This window comes from Neovison vison, chromosome 5 (genome assembly GCF_020171115.1).
Source record: "Neovison vison isolate M4711 chromosome 5, ASM_NN_V1, whole genome shotgun sequence".
Taxonomy (NCBI): Eukaryota; Metazoa; Chordata; class Mammalia; order Carnivora; family Mustelidae; genus Neogale; species Neogale vison.
Window position 1 is genome coordinate 89,181,298 of NC_058095.1, and position 20,652 is coordinate 89,201,949.

The following is a 20,652-nucleotide window of genomic DNA, read 5'->3' on the forward strand; positions in this document are numbered from 1 at the left end:
TAACTCAGCCTGGCCCCTGGTAAGGGCGGTGCAATTCTGCCTCGGGCAAAGACACTTAAGAATCACTACAACAGGCCCCTCCCCCAGAAGATCAATAAGAAATCCAGCCAGGACCAAGTTCACCTACCAAGGAGTGCAGTTTCATACCAAGGGGAGCGGAGGAATTCAAGAGAAGGAGAAAGCAAAGCACAGAACTCAAGGCTTTCTCCCCATGATTCATTAGTCTTGCAGTTAATTTAATTTGTTTTTTTTTTCAATTTTTTTTCTTCTGCTGCTAAATTTTTTTTAACTTTTACCCTTTTCTTTTTTAATGTTTTTAACTAGTTTATCTAATATATATATTTTTTTCTTTTTTATATTTTTTCTTTATTCATTTTCTTTTTATAATTGTTTCTTTTTTTTCTGAACTTCTTTTTATCCCCTTTCTCCTCCTCCCCCCAACGATTTGGGGTCTCTTCTGATTTGGTTAAAGCATATTTTCCTGGGGTTGTTGCCACCCTTATAGTATTTTACTTGCTCCTTCATATACTCTTATCTGGACAAAATGACAAGGCAGAAAAATTCACCACAAAAAAAAAAGAACAAGAGGCAGTACCAAAGGCTAGGGACCTAATCAATACAGACATTGGTAATATGTCAGATCTAGAGTTCAGAATGATGATTCTCAAGGTTTTAGCCAGGCTCGAAAAAGACATGGAAGATATTAGAGAAACACTCTCAGGAGACATAAAAGCCCTTTGTGGAGAAATAAAAGAACTAAAATCTAACCAAGTTGAAATCAAAAAAGCTATTAATGAGGTGCAATCAAAAATGGAGGCTCTCACTGCTAGGATAAATGAGGCAGAAGAAAGAATTAGCGATATAGAAGACCAAATGACATAGAATAAAGAGGCTGAGCAAAAGAGGGACAAACAGCTACTGGACCACGAGGGGAGAATTTGAGAGATAAGTGACACCATAAGACGAAACAACATTAGAATAATTGGAATTCCAGAAAAAAAGAAAGAAAGAGGGGAGCAGAAGGTGTATTGGAGAGAACTATTGGAGAGAATTTCCCTAATATGGCAAAAGGAACAAGCATCAAAATCCAGGAGGCACAGAGAACTCCCATGAAAATCAACAAGAATAGGTCCACACCCCAACACCTAATAGTAAAATTTACAAGTATTAGTGACAAAGAGAAAATCCTGAAAGCAGCCCGGGAAAAGAGCTCTGTAACATACAATGGTAAAAATATTAGATTGGCAGCAGACTTATCCACAGAGACCTGGCAGGCCAGAAAGAACTGGCATGATATATTCAGAGCACTAAATGAGAAAAACATGCAGCCAAGAATACTATATCCAGCTAGGCTATCATTGAAAATAGAAAGAGAGATAAAAAGCTTCCAGGATAAACAAAAACTGAAAGAATTTGCAAACACCAAACCAGCTCTACAGGAAATACTGAAAGGGGTCCTCTAAGCAAAGAGAGAGCCTAAAAGTAGTAGATCAGAAAGGAACAGAGACAATATACAGTAACAGTCCCCTTACAGGCAATACAATGGAACTAAATTCATATCTCTCAATAGTTACCCTGAATGTTCATGAGCTAAATGCCCCAATCAAAAGACACAGGGTATCAGAATGGATGAAAAAAACAAAACCCATCTATATATTGTCTACAAGAAACTCATTTCAGCCCCAAAGTCACCTCCAGATTTAAAGTGAGGTGGTGGAAAACAATTTACCATCCTAATGGACATCAGAAGAAAGCAGGGGTGGAAATCCTTAGAGAAATTAGATTTTAAGCCAAAGACTATAATAAAAGGTGAAGAAGGCCATTATATCATACTCAAAGGATCTGTCCAACAAGAAGATCTAACAATTTTAAATATCTATGCCCCCAATGTGGGAGCAGCCAACTATATAAACCAATTAATAACAAAATCAAAGAAACACATCAACAATAATACAATAATAGTAGGGGACATTAACACCCCCCTCACTGAAATGGACAGATCATCCAAGCAAGAGACCAACAAGGAAAGAAAGGCCTTAAATGACACACTGGACCAGATGGACATCACAGATGTATTCAGAACACGTCATCCCAAAGCAACAGAATACACATTCTTCTCTGGTGCACATGGAACATTCTCCAGAAGAGATCACATCCTGGATCATAAATCAGGTCTCAACTGGAATCAAAAGATTTGGATTATTCCCTGCATATATTCAGACCCAATGCTCTGAAGCTAGAATTCAATCACAGGAAGAAAGTTGGAAAGAACCCAAATACATGGAGACTAAACATCATCCTTCTAAAGAATGAGTGGGCCAACCAGGAAATTAGAGAAGCATTGAAAAAATTCATGGAAACAAATGATAATGAAAACACAATGGTGCAAAATCTGTGGGACACAGCAAAGGCAGTCCTGAGAGGAAAATATATAGCGGTACAAGCCTTTCTCAAGAAAAAAGAAAGGTCTCAGGTACACAACCTAACCCTACACCTAAAGGAGCTGGAAAAAGAACAAGAAAGAAACCCAAAACCCAGCAGGAGAAGAGAAATCATAAAGATCAGAGCAGAAATCAATGAAATAGAAACCAAAAAAACAATAGAACAAATCAATGAAACTAGGAGCTGGTTCTTTGAAAGAATTGACAAGATTGATAAACCCCTGGCCAGACATATCAAAAAGAAAAGAGAAAGGACACAAATAAATAAAATCATGAATTACAGAGGAAAGATCACAACTAATACCAAAGAAATACAAACAATTATAAGAACATACTATGAGCAACTCTACGCCAACAAATTTGACAATCTGGAAGAAATGGATGCGTTCCTAGAGACATATAAACTGCCACAACTGAACCAGGAAGAAATAGAAAGCCTGAACAGACCCATAACCAGAAAGGAGATTGAAACAGTCATCAGAAATCTCCCAACAAACAAAAGCCCAGGGCCAGACGGATTCCCAGGGGAATTCCACCAAACATTTAAAGAAGAAATAATTCCTATTCTCCTGAAACTGTTCCAACAAATAGAAATGGAAGAAAAATTTCCAAACTCATTTTATGAGGCCAGCATCACCTTGATCCCAAAACCAGACAAGGATCCCATCAAAAAAGAGAATTACAGACCAATATCCTTGATGAACACAGATGCGAAAATTCTCACCAAAATACTAGCCAATAGGATTCAACAGTACATTAAAAGGATTATTCACCACGACCAAGTGGGATTTATTCCAGTGCCGCAAGCTTGGTTCAACATCCGCAAATCAATCAATGTGATACAACACATCAATAAAAGAAAGAACAAGAACCATATGATACTCCCAATAGATGCTGAAAAAGCATTTGACAAAGTACAGCATCCCTTCCTGATCAAAACTCTTCAAAGTGTAGGGATAGAGGGCACATACCTCAATACTATCAAAGCCGTCTATGAAAAACCCACCACAAATGTCATTCTTAATGGAGAAAAACTGAACACAGCAGGTATGTCCATTATCACCACTGCTATTCAACATAGTACTAGAAGTCCTAGCCTCAGCAATCAGACAACAAAAGGAAATTAAAGGCATCCAAATCGACAAAGAAGAAGTCAAACGATCACTCTTCGCAGATGATATGATACTATATGTGGAAAACCCAAAAGACTCCACTCCAAAACTGCTAGAACTTATACAGGAATTCAGTAAACTGTCAGGATATAAAATCAATGCACAGAAATCAATGCACAGAAATTGTTCTCTACACCAACAACAAGACTGAAGAAAGAGAAATTAAGGAGTCAATCCCATTTACAATTGCACCCAAAACTATAAGATACCTAGGAATAAACGTAACCAAAGAAGCTAAGAATCTATACTCAGAAAGCTATAAAGTACTCATGAAAGAAATTGAGGAAGACACAAAGAAATGGAAAAATGTTCCATGCTCCTTGATTGGAAGAACAAATATTGTGAAATGTCTATGCTACCTAAAGCAATCTACATATTTAATGCAATTCCTATCAAAACACCATCCATTTTTTTCAAAGAAATGGAAGAAATAACCCTAAAATTTATATGGAACCTTGAAAGACTTCAAATAGCCAAAGGAATATTGAAAAAGAAAGCCAAAATTGGTGGCATCACAATTCCGGACTTCAAACTCTATTACAAAGCTGTCATCATCAAGACAGCATGGGACTGGCATAAAAACAGAAAAATAGATCAATGGAACAGAATAGCGAGCCCAGAAATAGACTCTCAACTCTATGGTCAACTAATCTTCAACAAAGCAGGAAGGAATGTCCAATGGAAAAAAGACCGCCTCTTCAATAAATGGTGTTGGGAAAATTGGATAGCCACATGCAGAAAAATGAAATTGGACCATTTCCTTACACCACACACAAAATTAGACTCAAAATGGATGAAGGACCTCAATGTGAGAAAGGAATCCACCAAAATCCTTGAGGAGAACACAGGCAGCAACCTCTTTGACCTCAACTGCAGCAACATCTTCCTAGGAACATCGCCAAAGGCAAGGGAAGCAAGGGCAAAAATGAACTATTGGGATTTTATGAAGATCAAAAGCTTTTGCACAGCAAAGGAAAGAGTTAAAAAAAACCAAAAGACAACTGACAGAATGGGAGAAGATATTTGCAAACAACTTATCAGATAAAGGGTTAGTGTCCAAAATCTATAAAGAACTTAGCAAACTCAACACCCAAAGAACAAATAATCCAATCAAGAAATGGGCAGAGGACATGAACAGACATTTCTGCAAAGAAGACATCCAGATGGCCAACAGACACATGAAAAAGTGCTCCATATCACTCGGCATCAGGGAAATACAAATCAAAACCACAATGAGATATCACCTCACACCAGTCAGAATGGCTAAAGTTAACAAGTCAGGAAACGACAGATGCTGGCGAGGATGCAGAGAAAGGGGTACCCTCCTACACTGTTGGTGGGAATGCAAGCTGGTGCAACCACTCTGGAAAACAGCATGGAGGTTCCTCAAAGTGTTGAAAATAGAACTACCCTATGACCCAGCAATTGCACTACTGGGTTTTTACCCTAAAGATACAAACGTAGTGATCCAAAGGGGCACGTGCACCCAAATGTTTATAGCAGCAATGTCTACAGTAGCCAAACTATGGAAAGAACCTAGATGTCCATCAACATATGAATGGATTAAGAAGAGGTGGTATATATACATAATGGAATACTATGCAGTCATCAAAAGAAATGAAATCTTGCCATTTGTGACGACGTGGATGGAACTAGAGGGTATCACGCTTAGCGAAATAAGTCAAGCGGAGAAAGACAACTATCATAGGATCTCCCTGATATGAGGAAGTGGAGATGCAGCTGGGGGGTTAAAGGGGTAGGAGAAGAATAAATGAAACAAGATGGGATTGGGAGGGAGACAAACCATAAGTGACTCTTAATCTCACAAAACAAACTGAGGGTTGCTGGGGGGAGGGGGGTTGGGAGAAGTGGGTGGGGTTATGGACATTGGGGAAGGTATGTGCTATGGTGAGTGCTGTGAAGTATGTAAACCTGGCGATTCACAAACCTGTACTCCTGGGGATAAAAATACATTATACGTTTATTTAAAAAAAAAAAAAGATGGGGCCACTGGAGCCATACCACAAAATGGTGCCTGCCCTCCCAAAGGATACTCGGCCTGTCCCAGTTGCCCAAACCCTACAGATTAGGAGAAAATTGCAAAACATACAAACAAACAAAAAGAAACAAAGAAAAAAAAAATAAAAATGAACAAACAACATGAACAAATTATTTCCCAGAAAAAGAAAATATGTATTACCAGCACACTCAAAAACAGATGCTCAAGGGTGATACATTAATGAATTAAAAAAGAAAAAGCATTATCATATCGAGACAATAAAAAAATTAGTAAAAATGTTTAAAATAAAATTCTAGAAAAATAGAATTCTTAGCAAAACTTCAGAAATTTGGTAAAGCAAACAAGAAGCAACTATCCACACTTAACTATAAAATATTAAAGCATTTCCATGTTCGGATCAAGAAGAGACTAAGTTCCTTCACCAAATCTATTTGCAACTGCTCAGGAGTTTCTAGGTAATGCCATAAGACTGGGATAAAAAGAAATTACATGATCACTGAAAAGTAAACACCAAAAATGAACCAACTTTTAAAGAAAAAACTTATTACCCAAAAAGTCCTATCTTCTTGACTTAAAAATCATAAAAATGTATAAGAGAGATGTAAGGTGGCTGGATTTAAGATTAATAAACAAAAATAAATATAGATGTATCTTAGTTAAACATTCACCCAATACAGGACAGCTGGCTATTGCTAATAAAGCTGCTATAAACATTTGCATAAAGGTTGTTTGTCAATGTGAACATAGGTTTTCATCTCTCTGGGATAGTACAATTACTGGGTTGTCTAATATTTGCATGTTTAATTTTATACAAAACCACCAAAATGTTTTCTTGAACGGCTATATCATTTTATATTTTACCCATTGTGTTCAAATGATCCAGTTTATCCACATCCTTACCTACATTTCGTGTTGGAACTATTTTTAATTTTGGCCTTTCTGATAGGTGTGTATTAACATTTCCCTTTGATTTTAATTTGCACTTCCCTAATGGCTAACGATGTCGAAACTATCTTCTTGTGCTTATTTACCATTTTATTATCCTGTCCTATGAAATGTCTCTTTTTGCCCATGTTCTAATTGACTTGTTTGGGTTAGCTTTATTTTTTGTTTTCTGTAGAGTTTTGAGAATTCTCTATATATTCTATATATGAGGCCTTTGTCAGGTATGTGGTTTGCAAATATTTTCTCCCTGTTTTCAGCTTGTCTTTTCATCCTCTTCAAAAGCAAAAACTTTTCATTTTAATGAGGTCCAATTGATCAGTTTTTCCTTTCCTGGGTCATATTTTTAAGATTGATTCTAAACAATCTTGGCCTAATCTAAATTCTGAAGATTATTTTTCCATATTTTTCCCTACAAGTTTTATAGTTTTACATTTTACATTTAAGTTATGATAAATCATTAGTTAACTTTTGTATAAAGTATGAGAGTTAGGTTAAGAGTTCTTTAATTTGTTTTTTCCTATGAACATACAATTGCTCCAGCACTGTTTGTTGAAAAGGTCATCTTTTCCTCCAATGAATTGCTTTTGCTCCTTTGACAAAATCATTTGGGGATATTGGTGTAGATCTATTTCAGGGTTTTCTAGTCTGCTGCATTGAGCTGTGTGTCTTTCCTTTTACCAAAACTACACATTCTTGGTAACAGTCATAGAATGACTTGAAATGAGGTAGACTTATTCCTTCCATTTTATGCTGCTTTTTCAAAGTTGTTCTAGCTATTATAGTTTCTTTGCATTTCTATACATATTTTAGGATAAGCTCATCTATCTCTACAAAAGATCTTGCGTATTTTCATAGGAGTCACATTAAACCTGAATTTCAATTCAGGAAGACTTAATGTTCTTACTATGTTGAGTCTTCCAATCCATGAACTCTGTTTATCTCTCCATTTATTTAAATCTTCTTTAATTTCCTTCATCAACATTGTAATTAAATTTTCAGATACAGATCCTGTCTTGTTAGATTTACACTTAATTCATATTTTTTAAAATATTTATTTATTTTAGAAAGAGATAAAGCGCAGGGGCAGAGGGAGAGAGAGTCACCACGTGCAAAGCCCAATGCAGGGCTCCATATCACAGCCCTGATATCATGACCTGAGTCAAAACCAAGAGTCAGATGCTTAACCAACTGTACCACCCAGGTGCCCCCTAATTCATATTTAGAGCATTTATAAATGACACTGTATTTTTTTTTTAGATTTTATGCACACAATGAGCAGGAGTAGGGGAAGGCACAGAGGGAGAAGGAGAAGCAGACTTTCTGCTGAGCAGGGAGTCAGGCATGGTGCTCAGTCCTAAGATCGTGGGATCACCACCTGAGCTGAAAGCAGGTGCTTAAGCGACTGAGCCTCCCAGGTGCCCCGATACTGTATTTTTAACATTTATTGCTACTATACAGAAATAAAAGTGGTTTTGTATGTTTATCTGGCATCCTACATCCTTGCCCAAAACACATTATTTCATTTTATTTTAGATTCCTTGGGAATCTAGGTAGACAACTTTTTCTATCTAGATGACTACATCAAAACCAAACAGAGACAGACTTATCACTTCCCTTCCAATCTGTATACTTTGTTTTCCTCTTATTGTACTTTCTGCCTCTTCCAGTGCTATGTGAACAAGAATAGGGAGAGCTGAGATTGCCTGTTTCCTATCTCAGGGGAATGCATTTAGTCTTTACCACTTATATTTCACCACATATATTTTAATATTAGTTCTAAGTTTTTTGTAGATGTTCTTTACCAAGTTGAGAATGTTTCCCTCTATTTCTACATTTCTCTAAGCTTTTTTCATGAATCAACACTGAATTTTGTCAAATGCTTTTCCTATATTTATTGATATTATCATTTTTCTTCTTTAGCCTAAAATGGTGGATGACATGGATTGATTTTCAATTATTAAACAAGCCTTGAATACATGGAATTAACTTTTGTAATTCTTTTCATATATTGCTGAATTCTTCTTACAAATACTTTTAAAGAAGTTGGATGTCTATACTCATGAGGGATATTAGACTCTTTTTTGTTTTTTGTTTTTTCTTTGTTTCTGTCTAGTTTGGGTGATCAGAGTAATAATAACAGCTTCATAAAATGAGTCGGAATGTTCCCTCCTCTTCTTTTTTCTGGAGGACACTGTGTATATTTTTCTTTTATGTTTGTTAGAAATCTCCAGTGAAACCCCCTGGGCCTTGAGATTTCTTCTGGGGGAGTTTTTAAATTGTAAATTCGATTTTCTTAGTAGTTATTGGGCTATTCAATTTACCTTTTCAAGGGTTTTTAAGTTTTTCTGTTATCTTTGTCATGGATTTCCAGCTTTATTCCACCATGGTTGGAGAACACACTCTCCATGGTTTCAACTCTTTTAATTTTGTGAGGCTTATTTCATGACACAGCTATCTATCTTGGTGTATGTTCTTGAGCACTGAAAAGAATGTGGGTCTTTCTTTTGTTGGGTACTGTTGAATGTTGTATAAATAAACATCAAACAGATCCTGTTGATTAACAGCCTGTAGTTCTGTATCTTTGAGAATTTTCTATCTAGTTGTTCTGTCAATTAATGAAAGTGGGTTGCTGAAGTCTCCAATCATAAATGTGGATTTGTATATTTATCTTTTAAGTTCTATCACTTTCAGCTTCACATATTTGCTGTTCTGTTTTTTGATGTATACTCACATTAGCATTCTTATGTCATATTGTTGGATTGACTCTCTTATCTTTATATAATTATAAAAAATGTTCCTTTTTGTCTCTAGCAACTTCATTTGCTCTTGTATTTACTTGATCTAATATTAACATAGGCACTCCTGATTTCTTTTACTTAATCTTTACCTGATATATCTTTTTCCATCTTTTTACTTTTTAAAAAAAAATTTTATTTGAGAGAGAGCAAGCATAAGTGGGGTCGGAGTGGCAGAAGGAGAGGGAGAAGCACACTCCCAGTTGAGCAGGAAGCCCCACATGGGGCTGGATCATAGATCCTGGGATCAGGACTTGAGCGGAAGTCTGATGCTTAACCAACTGAGCCACCCAAGCACCCCCATTTTTCTACTTTTAACCTGCCTATACCATTATAATTAAAACAAGTTTTGAATAGACAGCATATAGTTGGATCATGTTTTTAATCTACTAGATATTACTTTAATCTAATAGTTAATGGCATATTAATATCATTTACATTAACAGAATTATTGATTTTCATTTGTCCTCTTGGTTTTGCTTTTTGTTTTTTCTTGCTTTCCTTTGGGTTACTTGAACAATTTTTAGGATTCCATTTTGGGTTTTTTTTTGGGGGGGTGTGGGTTTCTGTTTTTTTTTTTTCCTCAATTTATTTATTTTCAGAAAAACATTATTCATTATTTTTTTTACCACACCCAGTGCTCCATGCAAGTCGTGCCCTCTATAATACCCACCACCTGGTACCCCAACCTCCCACCCCCCCCCGCCACTTCAAACCCCTCAGATTGTTTTTCAGAGTTTGTTAATAGTGTTTTTTAGTATCTCCCTTCGTATAACAATTGTAGTGGTTGCCCCAGGCATTATATTATTTATAAGCTACTTTGCACAGTTCATTTGTATCACCATTTTACAAATTTAAATGTAGAAGCCTGGTTTCCTTTTATGTTTCTTTACTCTCCCCTGTTATACATTTTAAATATTTTCTTGCACACATTTAGAACTATATTAGATAATTTTAAGATTTTTGCTTCAGCCACCAAACATAATTTAGGAAACTCAAGAGAAAAAAGAAAATGTATTGTATTTAGCCTTATGTTTATCGTGGTCCTTCTTCCTTTCTCCTTATGTTCTTTTTTTATGGTTTCCTTTCTGTTTCAAGACCTTCCTTTAGCCATTCTTGTACAATGAGTCCTGTGACAATAATTCTATTCTTTTTCCTTCAATTGGGAATGTTTTAATTCTCTCTTTATTCTTTAAAAATATTTTTCTGGGTCTATGGTTCTGGACTGACAGTTCTTCCTTATCAGCATTTTTAAAATGTTATGCTATTTTTTTCTGTCCTCCCTGGATTTTAACGAGAAATCTGGTGTTATAGAAAGGATCTTTCCCCTCTAGGTAGGGTCCTTTTTCTCTTACTGCTTTAAAATATTTTTTTCTTTGTTTTCAGAAGTTTTACTATTATGTGTCTTGGGTATGGGCTTTTTGGGTCTATCCTTTTTGGCTTGCCCAGCTTCTGAAATTTGTAGTTTATGTCTTTTGGCAAATTTGTGAAGTTTTAGCCACTGTTTCTTCCAGTAGTTTTTCAGGTGCACCCTTTCTTCTCCTTCCAGCATCTCATGTCATGAATGTTAGCTCTTTGGTTATATTCCCACAGGTATCTGAAGCTCTACTCATTTCTTTTTCAGCCTATTATCTTTGCTGTTCAAGTTGGAAGTTGCTACTGTTTTATCTTTCAGTTCATGGATTCTTTCCTCTGTCCCTTCTATTCTGCTGTTGAGCTCATCCCTTAAAAGTTTTTGATGCCTTAAGTACTTATTGTACTTTTAAGTTCTGAAGTTTCCATTTGGGTCATCTTTAAGTCTTCTATTGCTTTGCTCAGATTTTATTTTTTTGTTGAGACTTTTTATACTTTCATTTGTTTCAAGCATGTTTGTAGTTGCACACTGAAACTTTTTTCCTTACGGATCCTTTAAAATCTCTCTCAGATAATTCTAGCATCTTATTATATTTGTGTTAGCATTAGTTGATTGTCTTTTTTTTAAGACTTTATTTATTTATTTGATAGAGAAAGAGAGAGAGATCACAAGTAGACAGAGAGGCAGGCAGAGAGAGGGGGGAAAGCAGGCTTCCCACTGAGCAGAGAGCCCGACGTGGGGCTTGATCCCAAGACCCTGAGATCATGACCTGAGCCGAAGGCAGAGGCTTAACCCACTGAGCCACCCAGGCACCCCGATTTTCTTTTCTCATTGAGTTTGAGATCCTCCTGGTTTTTAGGATAATGAATGACTCTTTATTGAAATCTGGACATCTGGGGTATTATAAGATCTGGATATTATTACATTTTCTGTTAGGTGGCTTCCTTTGACACTACTCTGACAGGGAACAGGAGTATTGCCTCATTACAGCAAGATGGGGAACAGAAAGGCAAGTTGCACACCTGGCCTCTGTTGACAGCCAAATGGAGGGGCTCCTTATTACAGCTGGGCAGGAGTGGGAGTTCTGGCTCCCCTGTAGACCTCCATCATTACCTCCCTGGACTGAAGCGGTTGCAGCACCTTATTATTGCTGTCCATGTAGTCTTCACTGACTCAGTGAAAAGAAAGGAGGGCCTTATCACCATCCTTATTACAAAATGAAAGTCTTGGCTTCCTACTTGGTTTCTCTGACACCATATTTTTTGGGGAGTTGGAAGCCTCATTAAAGCTGGGTAAAGATGAAATTCTAGGCTCCACGCTCAATCTTCGCTGGCACAGGTAAGAGTGGGGCCAAATTTTTACTCTGATGTTTGACTGGGGAAGAGTGGTCATTGGCTCAAACTTTCTTTCTTGCTGACTGCCCCTTTGCTGGTCCTTTGACTACAGAAAGGAGGCTTTTGTTGGGGCATTTTTTCTTTTTTCTTTTTTCTTTTTTTTTTTTTTTTTTTGTCTGTATCAATTGGTTTTTCTGGGTTTTGGGTTTCTTCAGTTCCAAGCCTTGTATATATGACAAAAGGTATATATGACTCGCCACCTTGTTGTTCCCTGGGTTCCAAGGCCCCACAATCTACCTTCTTCTATCACTCTTTCAATATCTTCTCATATTTGTCTTCTATATAATGTCCAAAGTTTTTAGTGGTACTTAGCACGGAAAATAAAAGAAAGTATGTCTACTTCATTTCCCCTGAAACAGAAGTCTACAATTGCATTTTTTAAAAAATCAAGAGGGTACTACTGAACTATTACAACAGTTAGTACTGGGGATAAAAGTGGGATTTGGAAGGTGAAGATAAGGTTTAATAGACAAAGTTCCTGTATTATTTATATTATTTTTACAAAAATGATATATTACTTTAATAAATTCTAAAATTTTTTTGCATTTTCAATCAAATTAAAGTTTGCAAAAAAAGTTTTCAATCAAATTAAAGTAGTAAACATGTAAATAATCAAATGTAAATTTAAAGACTTCTTATTGAAGCAAAGTGACAAAGAAGACTCAATTATCTTAAAGATCATCTTTTTTCCATTAATAAGAAGTTAATTAGAAAACGATCTCCTTCCATTCATTATCCCGAGTTACTCTGAAATTCAAATGATAATTTAAAAAGCAGTGGTATATGTACCCAGATCTCATTTATACCCCTTTAATCTAGTTATGATATTTATTATGACAGTAGTTTTATCATTGAAGAGCAAAAATATCCTCAAAATAATATGCATCAAGGCATGTTATCCTTTATATGATCTGTGTTTTATAGGACATTCTTTCTTGCACTAGTTACCATACCACCTAGTTCCTATGTATTCTTTTTAAAGTACCCTGTAAATAACTAATGAGGATGAATCATATCCACATAACAGCAGTGAGATACTTTTCTTCATGAACAAAAAACAAACAAACAAAACTGGCACCTGCCAAAACTTGATGTTGTGAGTTTAAGCACAAATTAGGATTTCAAAGGTATTCTTACCTGTCGTATTTTTAGATTTGTCTCCCCATCCAGATTAGATGTTGCTACATAACATGTTACTTGAGGTTCACTAAGGAAAATAAAGCAAATAACACTGAATCACTGTCTCTCCAAAAATCAAATTCCCAATAATGTTAACAGTGAAATGGGACCTGCATCAAGAGCTGAAAGGGCTGTTCAAAACTGAAAGAACTCCAATTACTTTTTCAGGAAAAATTAACAGTCTGATAATACCAGCCTAAAATTCACTATGTAGTAAAAACTTTCTACCCTCACAAAGCTGCGTGATTACTCTTTAATCCCCAAAAGAGAAATGGCTGAGGGTGAACAGAAGAGGTTATATAGCTCAGAACAAACCAGTGTCACAACTAAAGTCAAACCTAAAATTCTGTTATTTTCTAAGATGGGTCCATTGGAGTTCCCTATGGCTCAAGCTTTATGGCCACCTTCTTTCTTCTTTTTTTTAAAGATTTTATTTATGCATTTATTTATTTGAGAAAGAATGAGTGAGTGAGAGAGAGAGAGAGAGAGCACCAGCTATATGGGGAGGGACAGCAGGAGAGGGAGAAGCAGACTCTCCAGCGAACAAGGAGCCCAGTGTGGAGCTTGATCCCAGGACTCTGCGATCCCAGGACTCGTGATCCCAGGGACTCTCCCAGGACTCATGACCTGAGCTGAAGACAGACACTTAAATGACTGGGCCACCCAGGCACCCCTCAATGGCCTTTATAATGAGAATAAAATCTTTAGGATAACTCTGGGCAGAGCAGGGGCTCCCAGACAAACACTACACTTTGGCTTCTTTATTTTTTTAAGGTTTTATTATTTATTCATGAGAGCCAGAGAGAGAGCGAGAGCGAGAGCTAGAGAGAGAGAGAGAGAGGAAGAGGCAGAGGGAGAAGCAGACTCCCCACCAAGCAGGGAGCCTGATGCAGGGCTCGATCCCAGGACCTGAGATCATGACGTGAGCCACCCAGGCGCCCTGGGCTTCTCTATTTCTATCTAACCTCACAAGTTAAGAAATCAAGACACTGAATTAAAGAACATTTGCTTTGTCAGATTTTATTCCATGACAAATGCAATTTACTCATGAAAATTAATTATCTGGAGAGGAAAATGCCACAAAGAATAACAAAAATTGTCATTAAAGTTTACTTAGTCTTAAATTCAGTCTTATTCTTTGGACTGTATCTCATTTACTGAATATCAAGTTTAAAGTAAAGCAATCTGTATCGATTTTGCCAGCCAAGACCATATACCCACAAAATAAAAATGTATCTTTACTAAAGATGCCAGTGACAAAACAAAGTAAGAACTTCCAAAATCTTTTTCTATTATGCCTGATTTCTTTGAGTTTATTCTTTTCTATTGTAGCTAACTTTTTAGGCTAGATTCTTAGCTCATTTTTTTGGCATTTCTTCTTTTTTAATGAAAGCATTTAAAATTAAAAATGTCTGTCAACTTAGCTGTATCATAGGAGGTTTGATGCTTTCTCATAACTACTAAAATCTAAGTATTTTCCAATTTCCATTAGGATTGCCTCCTTGGCCAATAAGTTGTTTAAGGGCATGTTTTATTTCTAACATATAAGGTTCCTAGTTATCTTTTTATTACTGATTTCAGACATAAGAGCATTATGGTCAGAACAAGTGGCCTGTGGAATACCAGTCTCTCAGAATCTGTTGATTCTTTCTTATGTCCTAACAATTTTGACAAGTGTTCCTATTTGTGAAGAATATGTATACATCACTTTTTGATACATGATATACCAAAAATCTCTATACATGCCATTATTTCAAGGTTGTCACTGTGTTTTTCAAATCTTCTACCACCATACTGACTTTTTTATCCATTTGATCAATTCCTGAAAGCAAATACTGAAACCTTCCAGTAGGATGTTGAGTTTGTCAATTTCTTGTAGATGTTTAAGTTTTTTTCTCTATCTTTAACCTATGACATTTCTCTGTGACTTGAAATTGTTATTATGAAGTGGCTTTTTTTCTTTTTCTTCCATGATATCTTATCTCAAATACTGCTTTTTGTCTCAAAGTCTATTGTATCTAATGGTGATACCATCTCTTCTGGACTTGTTTTCTATTTTCTGTATGTATTTTTTTATCCTTTCATTTCAATCTAACTGAGCACTTGTGTTTTGTGAAATTCTTGTAAACAACATATAGCTGGACAATTTTATAATATTCTTTCCCTTCTGAAATCTATTTGCTTTATTTGTAATTGATGATTTTTATTTATTCTACTACCTGATTAAGGGCATTTTATTTTTCCCTCTTTTTGCCTTTTTCTATTCTTTTTTTTTCCAATTTATTTATTTTCAGAAAAACAGTATTCATTATTTTTTCACCACATCCAGTGCTCCATGCAAGCTGTGCCCTCTATAATACCCACCACGTGGTACCCCAACCTCCCACCCCTCCGCCACTTCAAACCCCTCAGATTGTTATTCAGAGTCCATAGTCTCCCATGGTTCACCACCCCTTCCAATTTACCCAAAAGCACATACCCTCCCCAATGTCCATAACCCTACCCCCCTTCTCCCAACCCGCCTCCCCCAGCAACCCACAGTTTGTTTCGTGAGATTAAGAGTCACTTATGGTTTGTCTCCCGCCCTATCCCATCTTGTTTCACGGATTCTTCTCCTACCCACTTAAGCTCCCATGTTGCATCACTACTTCCTCATATCAGGGAGATCATATGATAGTTGTCTTTCTCCACTTGACTTATTTCACTAAGCATGATACGCTCTAGTTCCATCCATGTTGTCGCAAATGGCAAGATTTCGTTTCTTTTGATGGCTGCATAGTATTCCATTGTGTATATATACCACCCTTCTTTATCCATTCATCTGTTGATGGACATCTAGGTTCTTTCCATAGTTTGGCTATTGTGGACATTGCTACTATAAACATTCGGGTGCACGTGCCCCTTTGGATCACTACGTTTGTATCTTTAGGGTAAATACCCAGTAGTGCAATTGCTGGGTCATAGGGCAGTTCTATTTTCAACATTTTGAGGAACCTCCATGCTGTTTTCCAGAGTGGTTGCACCAGCTTCCATTCCCACCAACAGTGTAGGAGGGTTCCCCTTTCTCCGTATCCTCACCAGCATCTGTCATTTCCTGACTTGTTGATTTTAGCCATTCTGACTGGTGTGAGGTGATATCTCATTGTAGTTTTGATTTGTATTTCCCTGATGCCGAGTGATATGGAGCACTTTTTCATGTGTCTGTTGGCCATCTGGATGTCTTCTTTGCAAAAACGTCTGTTCATGTCCTCTGCCCATTTCTTGATTGGATTATTTGTTCTTTGGGTGTTGAGTTTGTTAAGTTCTTTATAGATTTTGGACATTAGTCCTTTATCTGATATGTCGTTTGCAAATATCTTCTCCCATTCTGTCAGTTGTCTTTTGATTTTGTTAACTGTTTCCTTTGCTGTGCAAAAGGTTTTGATCTTGATGAAATCCCAACAGTTCATTTTTGCCTTTGCTTCCCTTGCCTTTGGCGATGTTCCTAGGAAGATGGTGCTGCGGCTGAGGTCGAAGAGGTTGCTGCCTGTGTTCTCCTCAAGGATTTTGATGGATTCCTTTCTCACATTGAGGTCCTTAATCCATTTTGAGTCTATTTTTGTGTGTGGTGTAAGGAAATGGTCCAATTTCATTTTTCTGCACGTGGCTGTCCAATTTTCCCAACACCATTTATTAAAGAGGCTGTCTTTTTTCCATTGGACATTCTTTCCTGCTTTGTCGAAGATTAGTTGACCATAGAGTTGAGGGTCTATTTCTGGGCTCTCGATTCTGTTCCATTGATCTATGTGTCTGTTTTTGTGCCAGTACCATGCTGTCTTGATGATGACAGCTTTGTAATAAAGCTTGAAGTCCGGAATTGTGAAGCCACCAACTTTGGCTTTCTTTTTCAATATCCCTTTGGCTATTCGAGGTCTTTTCTGGTTCCATATAAATTTTAAAATTATTTGTTCCATTTCTTTGAAAAAGATGGATGGTACTTTGATAGGAATTGCATTAAATGTGTAGATTGCTTTAGGTAGCATAGACATTTTCACAATATTTATTCTTCCAATCCAGGAGCATGGAACATTTTTCCATTTCTTTGTGTCTTCCTCAATTTCTTTCATGAGTACTTTATAGTTTTCTGAATATAGATTCTTAGCCTCTTTGGTTAGGTTTATTCCTAGGTATCTTATGGTTTGGGGTGCAATTGTAAATGGGATTGACTCCTTAATTTCTCTTTCTTCTATCTTGTTGTTGGTGTAGAGAAATGCAACTGATTTCTGTGCATTGATCTTATATCCTGACACTTTACTGAATTCCTGTATAAGGTCTAGCAGTTTTGGAGTGGAGTCTTTTGGGTTTTCCACATAGAGTATCATATCATCTGCGAAGAGTGATAATTTGACTTCTTCTTTGCCGATGTGGATGCCTTTAATTTCCTTTTGTTGTCTGATTGCTGAGGCTAGGACTTCTAGTACTATGTTGAATAGCAGTGGTGATAATGGACATCCCTGCCGTATTCCTGACCTTAGTGGAAAAGCTTTCAGTTTTTCTCCATTGAGAATGATATTTGCAGTGGGTTTTTCATAGATGGCTTTGATGATATTGAGGTATGTGCCCTCTATCCCTACACTTTGAAGGGTTTTGATCAGGAAGGGATGCTGTACTTTGTCAAATGCTTTTTCAGCATCTATTGAGAGTATCATATGGTCCTTGTTCTTTCTTTTATTGATGTGTTGTATCACATTGATTTATTTGCGGATGTTGAACCAAGCATGCAGCCCTGGGATAAATCCCACTTGGTCGTGGTGAATAATCCTTTTAATGTACTGTTGAATCCTATTGGCTAGTATTTTGGTGAGAATTTTCGCATCTGTGTTCATCAAGGATATTGGTCTATAGCTCTCTTTTTTGATGGGATCCTTGTCTGGTTTTGGGATCAAGGTGATGCTGGCCTCATAAAATGAGTTTGGAAGTTTTCCTTCCATTTCTATTTTTTGGAACAGTTTCAGGAGAATAGGAATTAGTTTTTCTTTAAATGTTTGGTAGAATTCCCCCGGGAAGCCATCTGGCCCTGGGCTTTTGTTTGTTTGGAGATTTTTAATGACTGTTTCAATCTCCTCACTGGTTATGGGTCTGTTCAGGCTTTCTATTTCTTCCTGGTTCAATTTTGGTAGTTTATATGTTTCTAGGAATGCATCCATTTCTTCCAGATTGTCAAATTTGTTGGTGTAGAGTTGTTCATAGTATGTTCTTATAATAGTTTGTATTTCTTTGGTGTTAGTTGTGATCTCTCCTCTTTCATTCATGATTTTATTTATTTGTGTCCTTTCTCTTTTCTTTTTGATAAGTCTGGCCAGGGGTTTATCAATTTTATTAATTCTTTCAAAGAACCAGCTCCTAGTTTCGTTGATTTGTTCTATTGTTTTTTTGGTTTCTATTTCATTGATTTCTGCTCTGACCTTTATGATTTCTCTTCTCCTGCTGGGCTTAGGGTTTCTTTCTTGTTCTTTCTCCAGCTCCTTTAGGTGTAGGGTTAGGTTGTGTACCTGAGACCTTTCTTGTTTCTTGAGAAAAGCTTGTACTGCTATATATTTTCCTCTCAGGACTGCCTTTGTTGTGTCCCACAGATTTTGAACCGTTGTATTTTCATTATCATTCGTTTCCATGACTTTTTTCAATTCTTCTTTAATTTCCCGATTGACCCATTCATTCTTTAGAAGGATGCTGTTTAGTCTCCATGTATTTGGGTTCTTTCCAAACTTCCTCTTGTGGTTGAGTTCTAGCTTCAGAGCATTGTGGTCTGAAAATATGCAGGGAACGATCCCAATCTTTTGATACCAGTTGAGTCCTGATTTAGGACCGAGGATGTGATCTATTCTGGAGAATGTTCCATGTGCACTAGAGAAGAATGTGTATTCTGTTGCTTTGGGATGAAATGTTCTGAATATATCTGTGATGTCCATCTCATCCAGTGTATCATTTAAGGCCTTTATTTCCCTGTTGATCTTTTGCTTCGATGATCTGTCTATTTCAGTGAGGGGAGTGTTAAAGTCCCCTACTATTATTGTATTATTGTTGATGTGTTTCTTTGATTTTGTTATTAATTGGTTTATATAGTTGGCTGCTCCCACGTTGGGGGCATAGATATTTAAAATTTTAGATCTTCTTGTTGGACAGACCCTTTGAGTATGATATAGTGTCCTTCCTCATCTCTTATTATAGTCTTTGGCTTAAAATCTAATTGATCTGATATAAGGATTGCCACTCCTGCTTTTTTCTGATGTCCATTAGCATGGTAAATTCTTTTCCACCCCCTCACTTTAAATCTGGAGGTGTCTTCGGGTTTAAAATGAGTTTCTTGGAGGCAACATATAGATGGGTTTTGTTTTTTTATCCATTCTGATACCCTGTGTCTTTTGATTGGGGCATTTAGCCCATTAACATTCAGGGTAACTATTGAGAGATATGATTTTAGTGCCATTTTATTGCCTATAAGGTGACTGTTACTGTATATTGTCTCTGTTCCTTTCTGATCTACCACTTGTAGGCTCTCTCTTTGCTTAGAGGACCCCTTTCAGTATTTCCTGTAGAGCTGGTTTGGTGTTTGCAAATTCTTTCCATTTTGGTTTGTCCTGGAAGCTTTTAATCTCTCCTTCTATTTTCAATGATAGCCTAGCTGGATATAGTATTCTTGGCTGCATGTTTTTCTCCTTTAGTGCTCTGAAAATATCATGCCAGCTCTTTCTGGCCTGCCAGGTCTCTGTGGATAAGTCAGCTGCCAATCTAATACTTTTACCATTGTATGTTACAGACTTCTTTTCCCAGGCTGCTTTCAGGATTTGCTCTTTGTCACTAAGGCTTGTAAATTTTACTATTAAGTGACGGGGTGTGGGCCTATTCTTTTTGATTTTGAGGGGCGTTCTCTGAACCTCCTGAATTTTGATGCTCGTTCCCTTTGCCATATTGGGGAAATTCTCCCCAATAATTCTCTCCAGTATACCTTCTGCTCTCCTCTCTCTTTCTTCTTCTTCTGGAATCCCAATTATTCTAATATTGTTTCATCTTATGGTGTCACTTATCTCTCAAATTCTCCCCTCATGGTCCAGTAGCTTTTTGTCCCTCTTTTGCTCAGCTTCTTTATTCTCTGTCATTTGGTCTTCTCGATCGCTAATTCTTTCTTCTGCCTCATTTATCCTAGCAGTGAGAGCCTCCATTTTTGATTGCACCTCATTAATAGCTTTTTTGATTTCAACTTGGTTAGATTTTAGTTCTTTTATTTCTCCAGAAAGGGCTTTTATATCTCTGGAGAGGGTTTCTCTAATATCTTCCATGCTTTTTTCAAGCCCGGCTAGAACCTTGAGAATTGT

General features: G+C 36.8%; 1 protein-coding gene across 1 annotated transcript in view; it reads right to left on the minus strand.

Annotated features, from left to right (window-relative positions):
- LOC122907411 (phospholipid-transporting ATPase IB-like) overlaps positions 1 to 20,652 on the minus strand; it is a 341,403-nt gene that overhangs the window by 273,719 nt on the left and 47,032 nt on the right. The window contains exon 8 of the mRNA XM_044250287.1: positions 13,259 to 13,328. Within this exon, the coding sequence (XP_044106222.1) occupies positions 13,259 to 13,328 (70 nt within the window). The remainder of the gene's footprint in view (positions 1 to 13,258; positions 13,329 to 20,652) is intronic.